Here is a 17,939-nt window from a genome sequence, read left to right on the forward strand (position 1 = left end):
CAGTGCCTAAAACGAGTTGATTTATCACCACAGTCATTTTCTGTGGAGTATTTGGCTGCTCTAACAAGGCAGGTAAGACAATGGGAAAAATATGTTTACAGATTCCCCGCAATCATGAAAACACTGTTGGTGATACCAATGAGATAAAACTCAAGAACTGTCAGAAAAGCAAAGAAACCTTTTTGTCTGTCAGGACCTGAACCTGAGCTGCCAGTAGGTCTGCGATGATCATTTCATCACTGGAAAGTCAAGTCTGACTGAATTTGAGTTTAGGTTAGCTGTTAAAAACTTCTTAAGGGCCGGGGGCAGTGTTCGCAGATTCGGATGACTGACGTGCCCAAAGTAAACTGCCTGTTATTCAGGCCCAGAAGCTAGGATATGAATATAATTGGTAGCATTGGATAGAAAATATGCTGATGTTTCTAAAACTGTTAAAATAATGTATGTGGGTATAACAGGACTAATATGGCAGGCGAACATCTGAGGAAAATCATCCAGAATAATTTTTTTGAGGAGACCACCCATTACAATCCTTGTATACGCGAGATTCAAAGGAATACCTCCCAGATTGCAGTTCATAGGACTTCCACTAGATGTCAACAGTCTTAAGAAAGGGTTTCAGGCTTGTTTAAAAAAAAAAATTTGCTAGAATTTGTAGTTTTTCAAAGTGGCTCTCATTTGGATTGTAGTCTTGTGGCGCGCGTGGATGAGGGCATGGATGAGGGCGTGGATGAGGGCGTGGATGAGGGCGTGGATGAGGGCGCGCACTTCGTTATTTACCTCCGGTAATGAACACACTGTTCTCTTTTTTAATTAAATTGTATCATTTATTTACATATTAGGGTACCTGAGGATTGATTAGAAACGTTGTTTGGAAAAAGTTTATTGGTAGCTTTTGGGATTCCTTTGTATGCATGTTGAACTAGTGGAACGGGTGGATTACTGAATCAAACACACCAACTTAACTGACTTTTCTGGGTTATAAAGAAGGACTTTATTGAACAAACGACCATTTGATGTGTAGCTGGGACCCTTGGGATTGCAAACAGAGGAAGATCTTCTAAGGTAAGTGATTTATTTTATCACTATTTCTGACTTTTGTGATGCCTGTGCTGGTTTGGAAAATGTTTTTAATGCTTTTGTGTGTTGGCGCTGTCCTCAGATAATCGCATGGTGTGCTTTCGCCATAAAGCGTTTTGAAATCTGACAAAGCGGCTGGATTAACAAGGAGTTAAACTTTTAAATGATCTAAGACACTTGTATGTTCATGAATGTTTAATATTACAATTTTGTCATTTGAATTTGGCGCGCTCCAGCGTCACCGGATGTTGTCGATTTTGATCCCGATAACGGTATTTGTGCGCTAAGAGGTTTTAAGCTAACCAGGTGTTAACAACATCACTGTACACAAAATTATCTAGCTAGATAGCTTTTGGTCTAATTATTAGCATGTGTCGGGTAAGTTTTGGGGAAGCAAAATTTTTCACCATAAAAATGCATATTTATAACAAAGGATTGCATGCCTCTATCATCGCATCTGTAGATTAATGTAAGCCTACTATTCCTAATGTGATGAGTAGATTGGATAATGATAATTTAGGCTATTAATAAATGCATGGTGGAATAGGCTTACAGACTATATCAGAGATGTTTCATTCCTTTATACTGGTAAAATGTTGCATTTTTATTTAACCAGGCAAGTCAGTTAAGAACAAAGCAAGGTTAGAGTCAAAGCAAGGCTAGAGTCAAAGCAAGGCTAGGTTAGAGTCAAAGCAAGGCTAGGTTAGAGCCAAAGCAAGACTATAGTAGAGCCAAAGCAAGACTATAGTAGAGCCAAAGCAAGACTATAGTAGAGCCAAAGCAAGACTATAGTAGAGCCAAAGCAAGACTACAGTAGGTTAGAGCCAAACGAGCCACAGTGATGTGCCTCGTACAGACAGACTCTCTGCATCCAATACACTCTGTCCTCCTCCGGAGCTCTTATGTAACCTCTCTGCCGTCACGCCGTTCAAGCTCTCTAGCCCATGTGTCAATAGTTCCCCAGACCATTTCCTACTGGTCAATGCAAAGCATCATAATTATAACATGTTCCCCTTATATGGCAGCTACATGTAATCACAAGGGAAATGATGTGTACACCTTTTCTACTGTATTACAGCAGGGTTTTTATATATACTGTATTTATATATATTCTATGAGTACATACTGGATCTAAATTAGAATGTATCGTGTTATGCATGAAGAGATAGGGAAGTAAGAATGCCAGGGTGGGTCTGGGAATCTTGTCGATGCAGGCTGTCATATTTATACTGCTTCAACATCTCTGCTGGGAGAGGAGAGCAGAAGAAAATACATCCTCCTACAGAAACATCATAAGAGATGAAGAAGCAGCCCTCACCTGTTACACTGTGCTTTGTAGTCCCAATACAGTGCACTACACAACAGTACACTACATTACAGTACAACACACTACATTACACTACAGCACAGTACATTACAATACACAACAGTACACAACAGTACAGTACACTACCCTACATTACACTACAGGACATTACACTACAGTACAGTACACTACAGTACAGTACAGTACACTACACTACACTACACTACACTACACTACACTACAGTACACTACACTACAGTACACTACAGTACAGTACACTACACTACAGTACAGTACACTACACTACACTACACTACACTACACTACACTACACTACAGTACAGTACAGTACAGTACAGTACAGTACAGTACAGTACAGTACAGTACAGTACAGTACACAACCATACACTGCAGTATAGTACAGTACACAACAGTACACTAGAGTACACTATGGTAAAGAACAGTACACTGCAGTACAGTACACTACAGTACTCTACAGTGCACTACACTATAGTACACCACAGAACAGTACACTACACTACACTACAGTACAGTACACTACAGTATAGTACAGTACACTACAGAACAGTAAACTAGTACACTACAGAACAGTAAACTAGTACACTACAGTACACTATAGAACAGTACACTAGTACACTACAGTACACTACAGAACAGTACATGAGTACACTACAGTACATTACACTACAGTACATTACACCACAGTACACTACAGTATAGTATAGTACAGTAAACTACAGAACACTACAGAACATTACACTACACTACACTACAGAACAGAACAGTATACTACATTACAAAATGGTACACTACAGCACAGTACACTACATTACACTACAGTACGCTAAAGTACAGCACAGTACATTACACCACACTTATCTACTATACAGAAGAGTACACTACACGCATGTACAGAACAGTACAGTACACTACAGTACACTACAGTATAGTACAGTACTCTGCAGTACAGTACTCTACAGTACAGCACTCTACAGTACGTGACACTACAGCGAAACCACAGTCAGAAAGAGAGATTTTACCTGTAGTCCTGCTCAGAAATCCTGAACTGGCAAAAGATTGATGATGCTGATAACACTGTTCCATGGTATCTCCACAGCTACTACACCCTGGCATCTCCACATCTACTACACCATAGCATTTCCACAGCTACGTCACCCTGGCATCTCCACAGCTACTACACCCTGGCATCTCCACAGCTACTACACCCTGGCATCTCCACATCTACTACACCATAGCATTTCCACAGCTACGTCACCCTGGCATCTCCACAGCTACTACACCCTGGTATCTCCACAACTATGTCACCCTGGCATCTCCAAAGCTACTTTACTCTGGCATCTCCACAGCTACTACACCCTGGCATCTCCACAGCTACTACACCCTGGCATCTCCACATCTACTACACCATAGCATTTCCACAGCTACGTCACCCTGGCATCTCCACAGCTACTACACTCTGGCATCTCCACAGCTACTACACCCTGGCATCTCCACAGCTACTACACCCTGGCATCTCCACAGCTACGTCACCCTGGCATATCCACAGCTACGTCACCCTGGCATCTCCACAGCTATGTTACCCTGGCATCTCCACAGCTATGTCACCCTGGCATCTCCACAGCTACGTCACCCTGGCATCTCTACAGCTACATTACCATGGCATCTTCGCAGCTACATCACCTGGGATCTCCACAGCTACGTCACCCTGACATTTCCACAGCTACTACACCCTGGCATCTCCGCAGCTACTACACCCTGGCATCTCCACAGCTACTACACCATGGCATCTCCACAGCTACTACACCATGGCATCTCCACAGCTACGTCACCCTGGCATCTCCACAGCTACTACACCATGGCATCTCCACAGCTACTACACCATGGCATCTCCGCAGCTACGTCACCCTGGCATCTCCACAGCTACTACACCATGGCATCTCCACAGCTACGTCACCATGGCATCTCCACAGCTACTACACCATGGCATCTCCGCAGCTACGTCACCCTGGCATCTCCACAGTTACGTTACCCTGGCATCTCCACAGCTACGTTACCCTTGCATGTTCACAGCTACGTCACCCTGGCATCTCCACAGCTACTTTACCCTGGCATCTCCACAGCTACGTCACCCTGGCATCTCCACAGCTACGTCACCCTGGCATCTCCACAGCTACGTCACCCTGGAATCTCCACAGCTACGTCACCCTGGCATCTCCACAGCTACGTCACCCTGGCATCTCCACAGCTACGTCACCCTGGCATCTCCACAGCTACGTCACCCTGGCATCTCCACAGCTACGTCACCCTGGCATCTCCACAGCTACGTCACCCTGGCATCTCCACAGCTACGTCACCCTGGCATCTCCACAGCTACGTCACCCTGGCATCTCCACAGCTACCTGCAGTCTCATAGAGATCTAAATAAGTCCCTTTGCGGATTAATTCTTCAGGAGCCGGAAAACAATTAGGCTTTACTTCTCTGCTCCGAAGAGCAAGCTACAGTGAGGAGGCTGGAGCGTGTCTGTGAGTGTGTGTTTGTCTGTGAGTGTGTGTGTGTGTGTGTGTGTGTGTGTGTGTGTGTGTGTGTGTGTGTGTGTGTGTGTGTGTGTGTGTGTGTGTGTGTGTGTGTGTGTGTGTGTGTGTGTGTGTGTGTGAGAGAGAGTGTGTACGGGCAAGGCAGGTGTCTGTGTGTGTATGTGTGCTTGTGTGTGAGAGAGAGAGTGTGGGCTGGAAGGGCATGTGTCTGTGTGTGTGGGTGTGTGAGTGGGTGTGTGAGAGAGAGAGTGTGGGCTGGCAGGCCATGTGTCTGTGTGTGTGGGTGTGTGAGTGGGTGTGTGAGAGAGTGTGTGCGGGCAGGCCATGTGTCTGTGTGTGTGGGTGTGTGAGTGGGTGTGTGAGAGAGAGAGTGTGGGCTGGCAGGCCATGTGTCTGTGTGTGTGGGTGTGTGAGTGGGTGTGTGAGAGAGAGAGTGTGGGCTGGCAGGCCATGTGTCTGTGTGTGTGGGTGTGTGAGTGGGTGTGTGAGAGAGTGTGTGCGGGCAGGCCATGTGTCTGTGTGTGTGAGAAACAGTGTGTGCGGAAAGGGCAGGCCATGTGTCTGTGCGCAGAAAAAGAAGGAAATGGAGAATCAGTATTCTGAAGGATGGATGGGGAGAGAGAGAGAGTGGAGGCACTAGCAATGACGTGGCTAGAATAATCACAGGTTACCAAAAGCCTCCAAAACATCTGGGACTCTCCTATTCTCTCCTCTTTTCCTCTCCTATTCTCTTCTCTTCTCTTTTCCTCTCTTTTCCACTCCTCTTTTCCTCTCCTCCTCCTCTCCTCTACATTTTTCTCTCATTTTTTCATCTCCTCTTCTCCTCTTCTCTTTTTTCCTCTCCTCTTCTCCTTCCCTCCCCTATTCTCTCCTCTTTTCCTCTCCCCCTCTCCTATTTCCTCTCCTCTTCTCCTTTCCTCTCCTATTCTCTCCTCTTTTCCTCTCCCCCTCTCCTATTTCCTCTCTTCTCCTCTTCTCTTTTTTCCTCTCCTCTTCTCCTTTCCTCCCCTATTCTCTCCTCTTTTCCTCTCCCCCTCTCCTATTTCCTTTCCTCTCCTCTTTTCATCTCCTCTGCTATTTTCCTCTCCTCTTTTCCTCTTCTCTTTTCTTCTCCTATTTTCCTCTCCTCTCCACTTGTCTCCTCCCCTCCCTTCCCATCTCAGCTCACTTACTTGATGTAGAAGTCTCTGCCGTCTCTATTGGTGTCCCATCCATTGGGGGGTCCATGTGCAGTGCTGCAGGTGCCAGGCGGCAGCCAGCCTGATGACTTGGTCCTATGGCTGTAGAGGAGGAGAAGAGGAGGTCAGCCATATCAGACTTACAGTAGTGTCATCGCCTTGCTCCTCCCACATTTTGTAACAATGGAGGGCTCTGTATAGCTCTGCTTTGACATGATCGGTTGACGGTAGGTAGGTGTGGGAGTTCAATATATAAACACAAACGTATTTCCTTGACAACAGCTCTGCTCTGTTCCGCAAAGCGCAATTATGAAGGCCTTGACTTCTGTGGAGGCCGCATCGCAGTAAATGCTGTACGGCCACATGCAGAGCCTTTTAGAGTAATGGCAAATTCCTATACGCCGAGTCAATATTCACGTAATAATAAAGAATTGCCCTCGACTTCGCTCACAAATTGGGAAAACATTATTTCCAATTGACCCCTAATTGTAAAAGAGACAACTTTGTTGTCTATTTTTGTCATACAGAAATCACAAAACATGCCGAAAAGATTCTGTTCTATTCAATGTACCAGGTGAAAATACCCAACCTACGTTTTACAATGCTCCCACATAGGGAAATAGAGTCTGCGAGAAGAGCCCTGTGGCTTCAGGCTATTTGGCGTGGGAGAGTGGGAAATCTGGGGACCCAGTGTCCAAATAGGCTACACATACGTCGCTAAGTGTGTGGAAAACATCTCATCACAGGTGAGAAATGTCTGTTTGTAACTACTTGTAGCTTTAGAGTCTGTTTGTTTGTTTGTGTTGTTGGTCTTGGCTTAGCTTATTGTTATGGTCGGTAGCTGGCTAGCACTCACATGGCTGCAAGCAGTCATGAAAAAGGGCGTGAGGGAAGCCCTACATTACATTTTTTCTTAAGTTACGTTTACATTAATCTGTAGACATGTTATACTTTTCTTAATTAAATGTAGGTTTATAATTGCAGTCAACAAGAAAATTGCATTTGTAAAGGGTGACGTTTTTGCTGTGAGCTAATGGAGTAACTAACCACAGGTTGCTTTCCCACAGTCGAGCTGGGCCTTGAAGTCGTTTCTAATAGCGACTGGGAGTGTAGGCTGCATCGGAAATGGTACCCTATTCCCCATACGCTCTTAGACAAAAAGGGTTCCAAAAGGGTTATTCAGCTGTCCCCATAGGGCCCTGTCTGGTTTAATGTACAACCCTCTGTTGAAAGGGTTCCACTCTTGAACCAAAATGGGTAGTTCCCTTCTCGAGTCATTATAGCACCTTTTTTTCCCCCAATAGTGTATAGTGTACAAATTTGCAGAAAATTCAAATTTGTGCAGATTGATAAACTGCATTACAACAGCACATAGGTCTATTCTTCATATATACGGAACAACAATATAAATGCAATATGCAACAATTTTTTAAAGATTTGACTGAGTTACATATAAGGGAATCAGTCAATTGAAATAAATAAGGCCCTAATCTATGGATTTCACATGACTGGGCAGGGGCGCAGCCTGGGAGGGCATAGGTCCACCCACTGGGGAACCAGGCCCAGCAAATCAGAATGAGTTTTTCCCCACAAACGGTTTTATTACGGACAGAAACACACTTCAGTTTTATCAGCTGTTCAGGTGGCTGGTCTCAGATGATCCCGCAGGTGAAGAAGCCGGATGTGGAGGTCAAATCAAATCAAATCAAATTTATTTATATAGCCCTTCGTACATCAGCTGATATCTCAAAGTGCTGTACAGAAGCCCAGCCTAAAACCCCAAACAGCAAACAATGCAGGTGTAAAAGCACGGTGGCTAGGAAAAACTCCCTAGAAAGGCCAAAACCTAGGAAGAAACCTAGAGAGGAACCGGGCTATGTGGGGTGGCCAGTCCTCTTCTGGCTGTGCCGGGTAGAGATTATAACAGAACATGACCAAGATGTTCAAATGTTCATAAATGACCAGCATGGTCAAATAATAATAAGGCAGAACAGTTGAAACTGGAGCAGCAGCACAGTCAGGTGGACTGGGGACAGCAAGGAGCCATCATGTCAGGTAGTCCTGGGGTACGGTCCTAGGGCTCAGGTCCTCCGAGAGAGAGAAAGAAAGAGAGAATTAGAGAGAGCATATGTGGGGTGGCCAGTCCTCTTCTGGCTGTGCCGGGTGGAGATTATAACAGAACGTGGCCAAGATGTTCAAATGTTCATAAATGACCAGCATGGTTGAATAATAGTAAGGCAGAACAGTTGAAACTGGAGCAGGAGCATGGCCAGGTGGACTGGGGACAGCAAGGAGTCCTCATGTCAGGTAGTCCTGGGACATGGTCCTAGGGCCCAGGACAGTTGAAACTGGAGCAGCAGCATGGCCAGGTGGACTGGGGACAGCAAGGAGTCATCATGTCAGGTAGTCCTGGGGCATGGTCCTAGGGCTCAGGTCCTCCGAGAGAGAGAAAGAAAGAGAGAAGGAGAGAATTAGAGAACGCACACTTAGATTTACACAGGACACCGAATAGGACAGGAGAAGTACTCCAGATAAACAAACTGACCCTAGCCCCCCGACACATAAACTACTGCAGCATAAATACTGGAGGCTGAGACAGGAGGGGTCAGGAGACACTGTGGCCCCATCCGAGGACACCCCCGGACAGGGCCAAACAGGAAGGATATAACCCCACCCACTTTGCCAAAGCACAGCCCCCACACCACTAGAGGGAAATCTTCCTGGGCTGGGCTGAAAGGTCCTGGGCTGAAGTGGTTACACTTGGTCTGTGATTGTGAGGCTGGGTAGACATACTGCCAAATTCTCTAAAACAATGTTGGAGGTGGCTTATGGTAGAGAAATGAATATTACATTATCTGGCAACAGCTCTGGTGGACATTACTGCAGTCAGCATACCAATTGCACACTCCCTCAAAACTTGAGACAATTGTGGAATTGTGTTGTGACAAAACTGCACATTTTAGAGTGGTCTTTTTATTGTCCCCAGCACAAGGTGCACCTGTGTAAAAAAATCATGCTGTTTAATCTGTTACTTGATATGTGTAAGATGCCTCACTAGGATGAGGTGGATGCAAGAGTCAGGAGCAGGAGAGCACTGAGGTCCAAATAGAACATGTTTATTTGAAAGTCCCAAAACACAACAAAACAGGTCGGGAAACAAACCCAACGAAGGAACGAAGGCGCCCAACAAAACAGGAATTTGAAGTGACAACAGGAGGAAAAACAATCTACTCCTAAATAAATCACAACAGCTCAAACAACCGTGAGAATAGCCTGTGGCGCAATCTAGCACACGCACCAAACAAACACAGAAACAATCCCGCACAAAATACCAGCAGGCAACGAGGTTAATAAACCCACAGAAATGAACTCAATAGAACACGGGTGTAAGAAACAGACAGAACCAAACAAAAAAGGAAAATGGATCGGTGGTAGCTAGTAGGCCGGCGACGACGACCGCCGAGCGTCACCCGAGCAGGAAGGGGAGCCACCCTCGGTGGAAGTTCTGACAATATTCCACACCTGACAGGTGGATAGATTATTTTGGCAAAGGAGAAATGCTCACTGAAAGGGATGTAAACAAATTTGTGCACAACATTTAAGAGAAATAAGCTTTTTGTGCGTATGGAACATTTCTGGGATCTTTAATTTCAGCTCATGAAACATGGGACCAACACTTTACATGTTGGGTTTATATTTTTGTTCAGTATACAATCCTAGTAGTCTGTCAAATTAAATCTTATCACATCTAACTCCATTTTACACGGCATGAGTCATCACGGCATAGTCTGAGGCAGTCCATCTAGGGTGACTACATGTCCCAGTAGGGCTGGCATATGGCCAAAATCTCAAATCACGATATAGGTCATTTCATATCCCGTTAACGATACATATCACGATATACTGTAGCACATTTTCTGTTAATTCAATTGATAAATAGTTTACATAAAATGACCACATGTAAAGACCTATTTGTTATTACGTTTTGAATTATACTCAACAAATAAAAAAGGTACATACTCATATTTGATTATTTATTTTATTTAGAACCTGTGCAAATTTTCAATTAAGCATGTAACAAAAAATAAAATATGAATGTGTAAAATCTAAAAAGGTAAATAGAAAACACTTAAACTATAGTTGCAAAAAAAAAATAGGCCTAAAAAAATATATATATATATTATGTTGGGGGGCTTGCCTGTTTTGCATGTTATTTTGGCATTAATACGTGTCACATCAATTTGCGTTTGGTACCTTGGGTCGAGTGTTAGCACCAACTCACGAAACCCCCGTTTCTCGACCGTGTAAATTGGGGCCGTGTCTTTGCAGATGTAAGTTGTAACGGCAGCTGTTGTTTCCTTCCATCTTCATGGTTCTGTGCCATATGGAGTGTCGCGGGCAAAAGCCTCTTTCAACGTCTGAGTCAGAGTTTGTTTTGAGCACTCGACTACTTTTTGGGGTCTCATCCGTAGACTCTCTCCGTACTGTTTCACATGATTCTTGCGTAGGTGGTAAAAGAGGTTAGTGGTGTTTGAGCCCGTTGTCGGGCCCGGCCTGCGGCATATTTGGCAGGGGGGAGGTTCTGGTCCGTGTCAGACTTTTCATTCCCAAGCCATGTCCCGTCTTTTAGGTACAGTCTCCGTGTGTCACGTCCACTCCCTTCCATGTTTGTTAGTGTTGCTCTTTTCCTTCCACACATGAACGCAACCAAACAATGATGACTTGCATTTTAGCAACAAATTAAAACACCAGTAATTTTTTTAAAAAGGTTGATTTGTCCCATATTTCACTCAGACATTCCCACGTCTCATTTGCAGTCACGTTGCGCTTATGACAACAGGCCTGTAATTTTCATCATAGGTACACTTCAACTATGACAGACAAAATTAGGAAAAAAAAATCCAGAAAATCACATTGTAGGAATTTTAATGAATTTATTTGCAAATTATGGTGGAAAATAAGTATTTGGTCAATAACAAAAGTTTATCTCAATACTTTGTTATATACCCTTTGCTGGTATTTTGGCCCATTCCTCTATGCAGATCTCCTCTAGAGCAGTGATGTTTTGGGGCTGTTGCTGGGCAACACGGACTTTCAACTCCCTCCAAAGATTTTCTATGGGGTTGAGATCTGGAGACTGGCTAGGCCACTCCAGGACCTTGATATGCTTCTTACGAAGCCACTCCTTCGTTGCCCGGGCGGTGTGTTTGGGATCATTGTCATGCTGAAAGACCCAGCCACGTTTCATCTTCAATGCCCTTGCTGATGGTAGGCTTTGTTACTTCGGTCCCAGCTCTCTGCTGGTCATTCACTAGGTCCCCCCGTGTGGTTCTTAGATTTTTGCTCACCGTTCTTGTGATCATTTTGACCCCACAGGGGGAGATCTTGCGTGGAGCCCCAGATCGAGGGAGATTGTCAGTGGTCTTGTATGCCTTCCATTTCCTAATAATTGCTCCCACAGTTGATTTCTTCAAACCAAGCTGCTTACCTATTGCAGATTCAGTCTTCCCAGCCTGGTGCAGGTCTACAATTTTGTTTCTGATGTCCTTTGACAGCTCTTTGGTCTTGGCCATAGTGGAGTTTGGAGTGTGACTGTTTGAGGTTGTGGACACGTGTCTTTTATACTGATAACAAGTTCAAACAGGTGCCTTTAATACAGGTAATGAGTGGAGGGCAGAGGAGCCTCTTAAAGAAGAAGTTGCAGGTCTGTGAGAGCCAGAAATCTTGCTCGTTTGTAGGTGACCAAATACTTATTTTCCACCATAATTTGCAAATAAATTTACAAATCCTACAATGTGATTTTCTGGATTTTGTTTTCTCATTTTGTCTGTCATAGTTTAAGTGTACCTATGATGAAAATTACAGGCCTCTCTCATCTTTTTAAGTGGGAGAACTTGCACAATTGGTGGCTGACTAAATACTTTTTTGCCCCACTGTATATTTTTTTAATGATATTTAATGTTGAAACCCTCATATTAAACACCAATAGTATTCACTAAGTTGACGGTTTATATTTAGGAGAATGTGTTACAGATTTGTTATTCTATTTTAAAACCATCTTCAATTATTTCATGTATTTGACATGTCATCAGGCCACCCAGAAAGCCAGAGATAATTACAGACACCTGTGATAATCTGAAGAGCCCAAAAGGACCACTATATATCTTGTGATAGATTACATAAATTATAAAATCCTTGAAATATAAACAATTCTGGTAGTTTACCGGTAAACTTCGAATGTTTCCTATAAAATACCCTCACTTTGCAACCCTAATCCCAACTCATAACAAGTGGATGTCTAGTTTGAATGTCATGGACAATGTTCCTTAACCAGTGTTCAGTCACTGAATGTGAATCACATTAATAATGTCATTCGAGACACATAAAAAAACATCTCACTCTTGTGCTGTCAGAGGCATGAAATTGCTTTTATTTTGCCATTTCAGGAGATTTATTAGAGAACAGGGAGCCCTAAGGAATTATGTGATAAGGGCAATGGCAGGAATAGTTTATCAGGGAGCAAACAGAAACCCATGTCTTAATTGCCACTTTTTTTGGAAATAATGAATAGAAGTACTGAATGAGCCAAGAAGAAACTGTCTTTCCTGTAGAATCTGTCCTGTATTTTGTCTACCAATTGAAGATTATGAAAACCCAACAGTCCAAAACTAAATAGCAAAGTCACCAAACACTCTAATCCTCACCTTGCCACGACACTTAACTCAAGTCATTAAACAAAACACTTTGTGTCTTAATTGTTCAAGTAAAACTCTCCTCTTGTGTCACATCTAACAGGGTGATGGGAACTCAGAATAGTCCCAGTCGGTATTCACGTAATAATAAGGAATATATTCTCTCTATTTTTGTTAAGAATGCAGATTCTCAATTTGGTGTTTGTCCCATTTTGTGAATTCTTGGTTGGTGAGCGGACCCTATAGACATGTCTCTTTCTACTTTTGGTCTCTCTCTCTGTCTCCCTCCCTCCCTGCCTTTCTTTCTGTGTGTCTCTCCATATTTGAACAATGATGTGTGATGATATGAACACTGTGGCAGTAAGTTATGTCACATCAAAGGCATCTCTGCTGTTTAACAGGCCTGTTTAACAGGCCTCTCTTCACATTCATTATTCAAAGCCTTTCTTCCTTTCACTCTTTATTTCTCCCCAGTTACCAACCCGGCTTAATGTCAGTGTGTTTTGTGTATTAAATTATAGGGGCGTCTATTGGAAATAACATCTGTAGCCTACTCTGTAACCTATAGAACAGCATAGCAGTAGGATAGACTGGGCTCCAAACAGGGCCATGCAATCTGATTTCCTCCAGTAAAATGGTGTGTTTGAGAGGTATTAGCGTTTCCACATGCTGTGGATTTATTGGAGCCACAGTGCATTAACAGAACGCAGCAGGTTCCCCTGGCTGTGTATTCAGGCCATATTTTCAACACAGCTGAGTTAATATGTATGGGACTGCATCCGACCAGAGGTCAAATCAAATCAGTATCAAATCAAACAAGTGACATGCTTACTTACAAGCCCTTAACCAACAGTGCAGTTCAAGAAGAGTTAAGAAAATATTAACCAAATAAACTAAAGTACAAATTATAAAAGTAACACAATAACATAACAATAACGAGGCTATATACAGGGGGTACTGGTACCGAGTCAGTGTGCAGGGGTACAGGTTAGAGGTCATTTGTACATGTAATTGCATTATCTTTTTCGATATTTGTTGTTTGTTAGAATTGTATCGCATACTGAGTTATGGTGTTTGCTTTATTTAGTAAATACTGTACATTCTTCCTCAGCAGTGAGTATTTTGTGGTATGCCTATCCTATCCTATCCTGTTTTTTTACTATACAACATGAATTAAGAGTATTTAGAGGACTATATACAGTAGGTAGAGAACATTGAACAAGTCTATGTCAAAAAACTATTTCTGACAGAAATGCAGATAGAGGCTCTCCGATGGCAGCAATGGCAATCCTCCGGAAGCCTTTGCTATTTATAAATGGAGCGTGATTCTACTCACAGATTCAAAAGATATGTCTTCAAAATACCATTCTGAATGGAAGGAAAGCTGTATAAAATGCTCTCTCAGCCTATTGCAGACAGTCTGAGCACTGATGGAGGGATGGTGGGTCCCTGGTGTAACTCGGGAAGTTGTTGTTGCCATCCTGCACCTGTCCCGCAGGTGTGATGTTCGGATGTACCGATCCTGCGCAGGTGTTGTTACACGTGGTCTGCCACTGCGAGGACGAGCAGCTGTCCGTCCTGTCTCCGTGTAGCGCTGTCTTAGATGACTCACAGTACAGACATTGCAATTTATTGCCCCGGCCACATCTGCAGTCCTCGTGCTTTAGGCATGCTGCAGATGAGCAGGGGCCCTGGGCATCTTTCTTATGGTGTTTTTCAGAGTAAGTAGAAAGGCCTCTTTAGTGTCCTACGTTTTTATAACTGTGACCTTAATTGCCTAACGTCTGTAAGCTGTTAGTGTCTTAACGACCCTTCCTTAGGTGCATGTTCATGACTTGTTTATGGTTCATTGAACAAACATGGGAAACAGTGTTTGAACCCTTTACAATGAAGATCTGTGAAGTTATTTGGATTTTTACGAATTATCTTTGAAAGACAGTGTTCTGCGTTTTTAAGATAACTATCTAAGACGTGCCAAAAACATTTTCTCCAGCTCAAGGCCCAAGCTAGGAATTTGGTTAGCTAATTTTCTAGCTAAATATCTGGGCATTTGGATTGGAAAGGATTTAACATTTCAAAAACGTAATGATGAGCCAGTTTAAAAGTGAAGATTTAAAGAGGGCAGATTGTACAGTCAACTTCCCTGCCAGTTCTTGACTACGGTGACACCATTTACCTGAATTCAGCAGCCATTAAAAATTCTTAAACCTTTAGTACATATGAAATCAAAGTGTATTTGTCACGTGCGCAGAATACAACAGGTGTAGTAGACTTTATCAGTGAAATGCTTGCTTACAAGCCCTTAACCAACAGTTCAATTTTTACGTAAAAAATAAGTATTATGTAAACAATAAATAATTAAAGAAATAAAAAAACAGTAAAATTACAGTAGTGAGGCTATATACAGGTGGTTCCTGTCCAGAGTCAATGTGCAGGGGCACCGGTTAGTCGGTCTAATTGAGGTAATATGTATGTACATGTAGGTAGAGTTAAAGTGACTATGCATAGATTATAAACCGAGAGTAGCAGCAGCGTAAAAGAGGGGTTGGCAGGGGGTGGAGGGAAACAATGCAAATAGTTTGAGTAACCATTTGGTTACCTGTTCAGGAGTCTTATGGCTTGGGGGTAAAAGCTGTTGAGAAGAATTTTGGTCCAAGACTTGGCGTTCCGGTACCGTTTGCTGTGCGGTAGCAGAGAAAACAGTCTATGACTTGGGTGGTTGCGGTCTTACATTTTTTTAGGGCCTTCCTCCTGACACCCCCTGGTGTAGAGGACCTGGATGGCAGGCATCTTAGCCCCAGTGATGTACTGGGCCGTATGCACTACCCTCTGTAGTGCCTTGCAGTCGGAGGCCGAGCAGTTGCCGTACCAGGCAGTAATGCAACCAGTCCCCATACCAGGCGTAGATGCAACCAGTCAGGATGCTGTCAATGTTGCAGCTGTAGAACCTTTTGAGGATCAGAGGACCCATGCCAAATCTTTTCAGTCTCCTCAGCGGGAATAGGTTGTGTCGTGCCCGCTTCACGACTGTCTCGCTGTGTTTGGACCATTATAGTTTGTTGGTGATGTGGACTCCAAGGAACTTGAAGCTCTCAACCTGCTCCACTGCAACCCCATCGATTAGAATGGGGTTGTTCTCGGTCCTCCTTTTCCTGTAGTCCACAATCATCAGCATTGTCTTGAGCACGTTGAGGGAGAGGTTGTTGTCCTGGCACCACACGGCGAGGTCTCTGACCTTCCCCCTATAGGTTGTCTCGTCATTGTCGGTGATCAGGCTGTTGTGTCGTCTGCAAACTTAATGATGGTGTTGAAGTCATGCCTGGCCATGCAGTCGTGGGTGAAGAGGGTATACAGGAGGGGACTGAGCACACACCCCTGAGGGGCTCCAGTGTTGAGGATCAGCGTGGCAGATGTGTTGCAACCTACCCTCACCACTTGGGGGCGGCACATCAGGAAGTCCAGGAAACAGTTGCAGAGGGAGGTGTTTAGTCCCAGGATCCTTAGCTTAGTGATTAGCTTTAAAGGCACTATGGTGTTGGAAGCTGAGCTGTAGTCACTGAATAGCATTCTCACATAGGCGTTCCTTTTGTCCAGGTGGGAAAGGGCAGTGTGAAGTGCAATAGAGATTGCATCATCTGTGGATCTGTTTGGGTGGTATGCAAATTGGAGTGGGTCTAGGGTTTCTGGGATAATGGTGAGCCATTACCAGCCTTCCGAAGCACTTCATGTCTACAGACGTGAGTGCTACGGGTCTGTAGTCGTTTAGGCAGGTTACCTTAGTGTTCTTGAGCAGGGGGACTATGGTGGTCTGTTTGAAACATGTTGGTATTACAGACTCACACGTCCTGGTAATCCGTCTGGCTCAGCGGCCTTGTGAATGTTGACCTGTTTAAAGGTCTTACTCATATCGGCTACAAAGAATAGCCTAGTAGCTGAGGAATGGAACTGTTTTTGTTAAATGTTGTGTTGTGCTGTATTTTTTATTTAATTTGACATTGTATTCGTTGCAGTTTTGTTTCATATTGCATTCACAAAGGGTACCTTTGTGAATGAGACTCTGGTCTCAATGCGTTTCCCCTGAATACAAAAACAATTTAAAATTGGTGGCTAGCTTGCAAGATCACAATGAAGGTTTCAAACTCAATGAAAACAGAGGTAATTAACTAGTGCAATTAATGGGTGGAGGTAGCCTAGTGGTTAGATAGTTGGGCCAGGTTGCTGGGTCGAATCCCTGAGATGAGAAGGTAAAAATGTGTTATTCTACCCCTGAGCAAGGCAGTTAACCCACTGTTCCCCGGGACAGCAGAGACAATCAATCCCCTTCTGGATGTGCCTTTTGATATGTATAACTTTATGAGCTGGGTTGTTATTTCTTGCATTTAGTGGTGTGGTCCTTCTTTAGCTCAGTTGGTAGAGCATGGCGCTTGTAACGCCAGGGTAGTGGGTTCGATCCCGGGACCACCCATACGTAGAATGTATTCACACATGACTGTAAATCGCTTTGGATAAAAGCGTCTGCTAAATGGCATATACATATATATATATATAGTTTATGTTTGTTTGCGCTTCTTAGCATTTATCCAGCGTCCGCTATGAGATCTCTGTCACGTTCTGACCTTTATTTCCTTTGTTTTGTCATTATTTAGTATGGTCAGGGCGTGAATTGTGTGGGCAGTCTATGTTTGTTTTTCTATGTTTTGGGGTATTTCTATGTTTCGGCCTAGTATGGTCCTTAATCAGAGGCAGGTGTCATTAGTTGTCTCTGATTGAGAATCATACTTAGGTAGCCTGGGTTTCACTGTGTGTTTGTGGGTGATTGTTCCTGTCTCTGTGTTTTGCACCAGATAGGGCTGTTTTTGGTTTTCCACGTTTATTGTTTTGTAGTGTTCATGTTTATCTGTTTTTATTAAACATAAATCAATATAACCACGCTGCGTTTTGGTCCTCCTCTACTTCACCACAGGAAAACCCTTACAATCTCACTAGTATTTTGTTAGTATACAGTACGTACATACGTATTTATATATATATAATTTTTTATTTATTATAGTTTGGAAAGAAATAGTGCCCCTTGTGTGCACTACCGGTAATCAAATCAAACATTAT

General features: G+C 43.5%; 1 protein-coding gene across 1 annotated transcript in view; it reads right to left on the reverse strand.

Moving 5' to 3' along the window:
• Nucleotides 1-17,939, reverse strand: part of LOC124044254 (FERM and PDZ domain-containing protein 4-like) — a 71,216-nt gene that overhangs the window by 34,114 nt on the left and 19,163 nt on the right. Inside the window, 1 exon segment of the mRNA XM_046363869.1 lies at nt 6,136-6,243. Coding sequence (XP_046219825.1) covers nt 6,136-6,243 — 108 coding nt within the window.

The sequence above is a fragment of the Oncorhynchus gorbuscha genome, linkage group LG09, assembly GCF_021184085.1.
Source record: "Oncorhynchus gorbuscha isolate QuinsamMale2020 ecotype Even-year linkage group LG09, OgorEven_v1.0, whole genome shotgun sequence".
Lineage (NCBI taxonomy): Eukaryota > Metazoa > Chordata > Actinopteri > Salmoniformes > Salmonidae > Oncorhynchus > Oncorhynchus gorbuscha.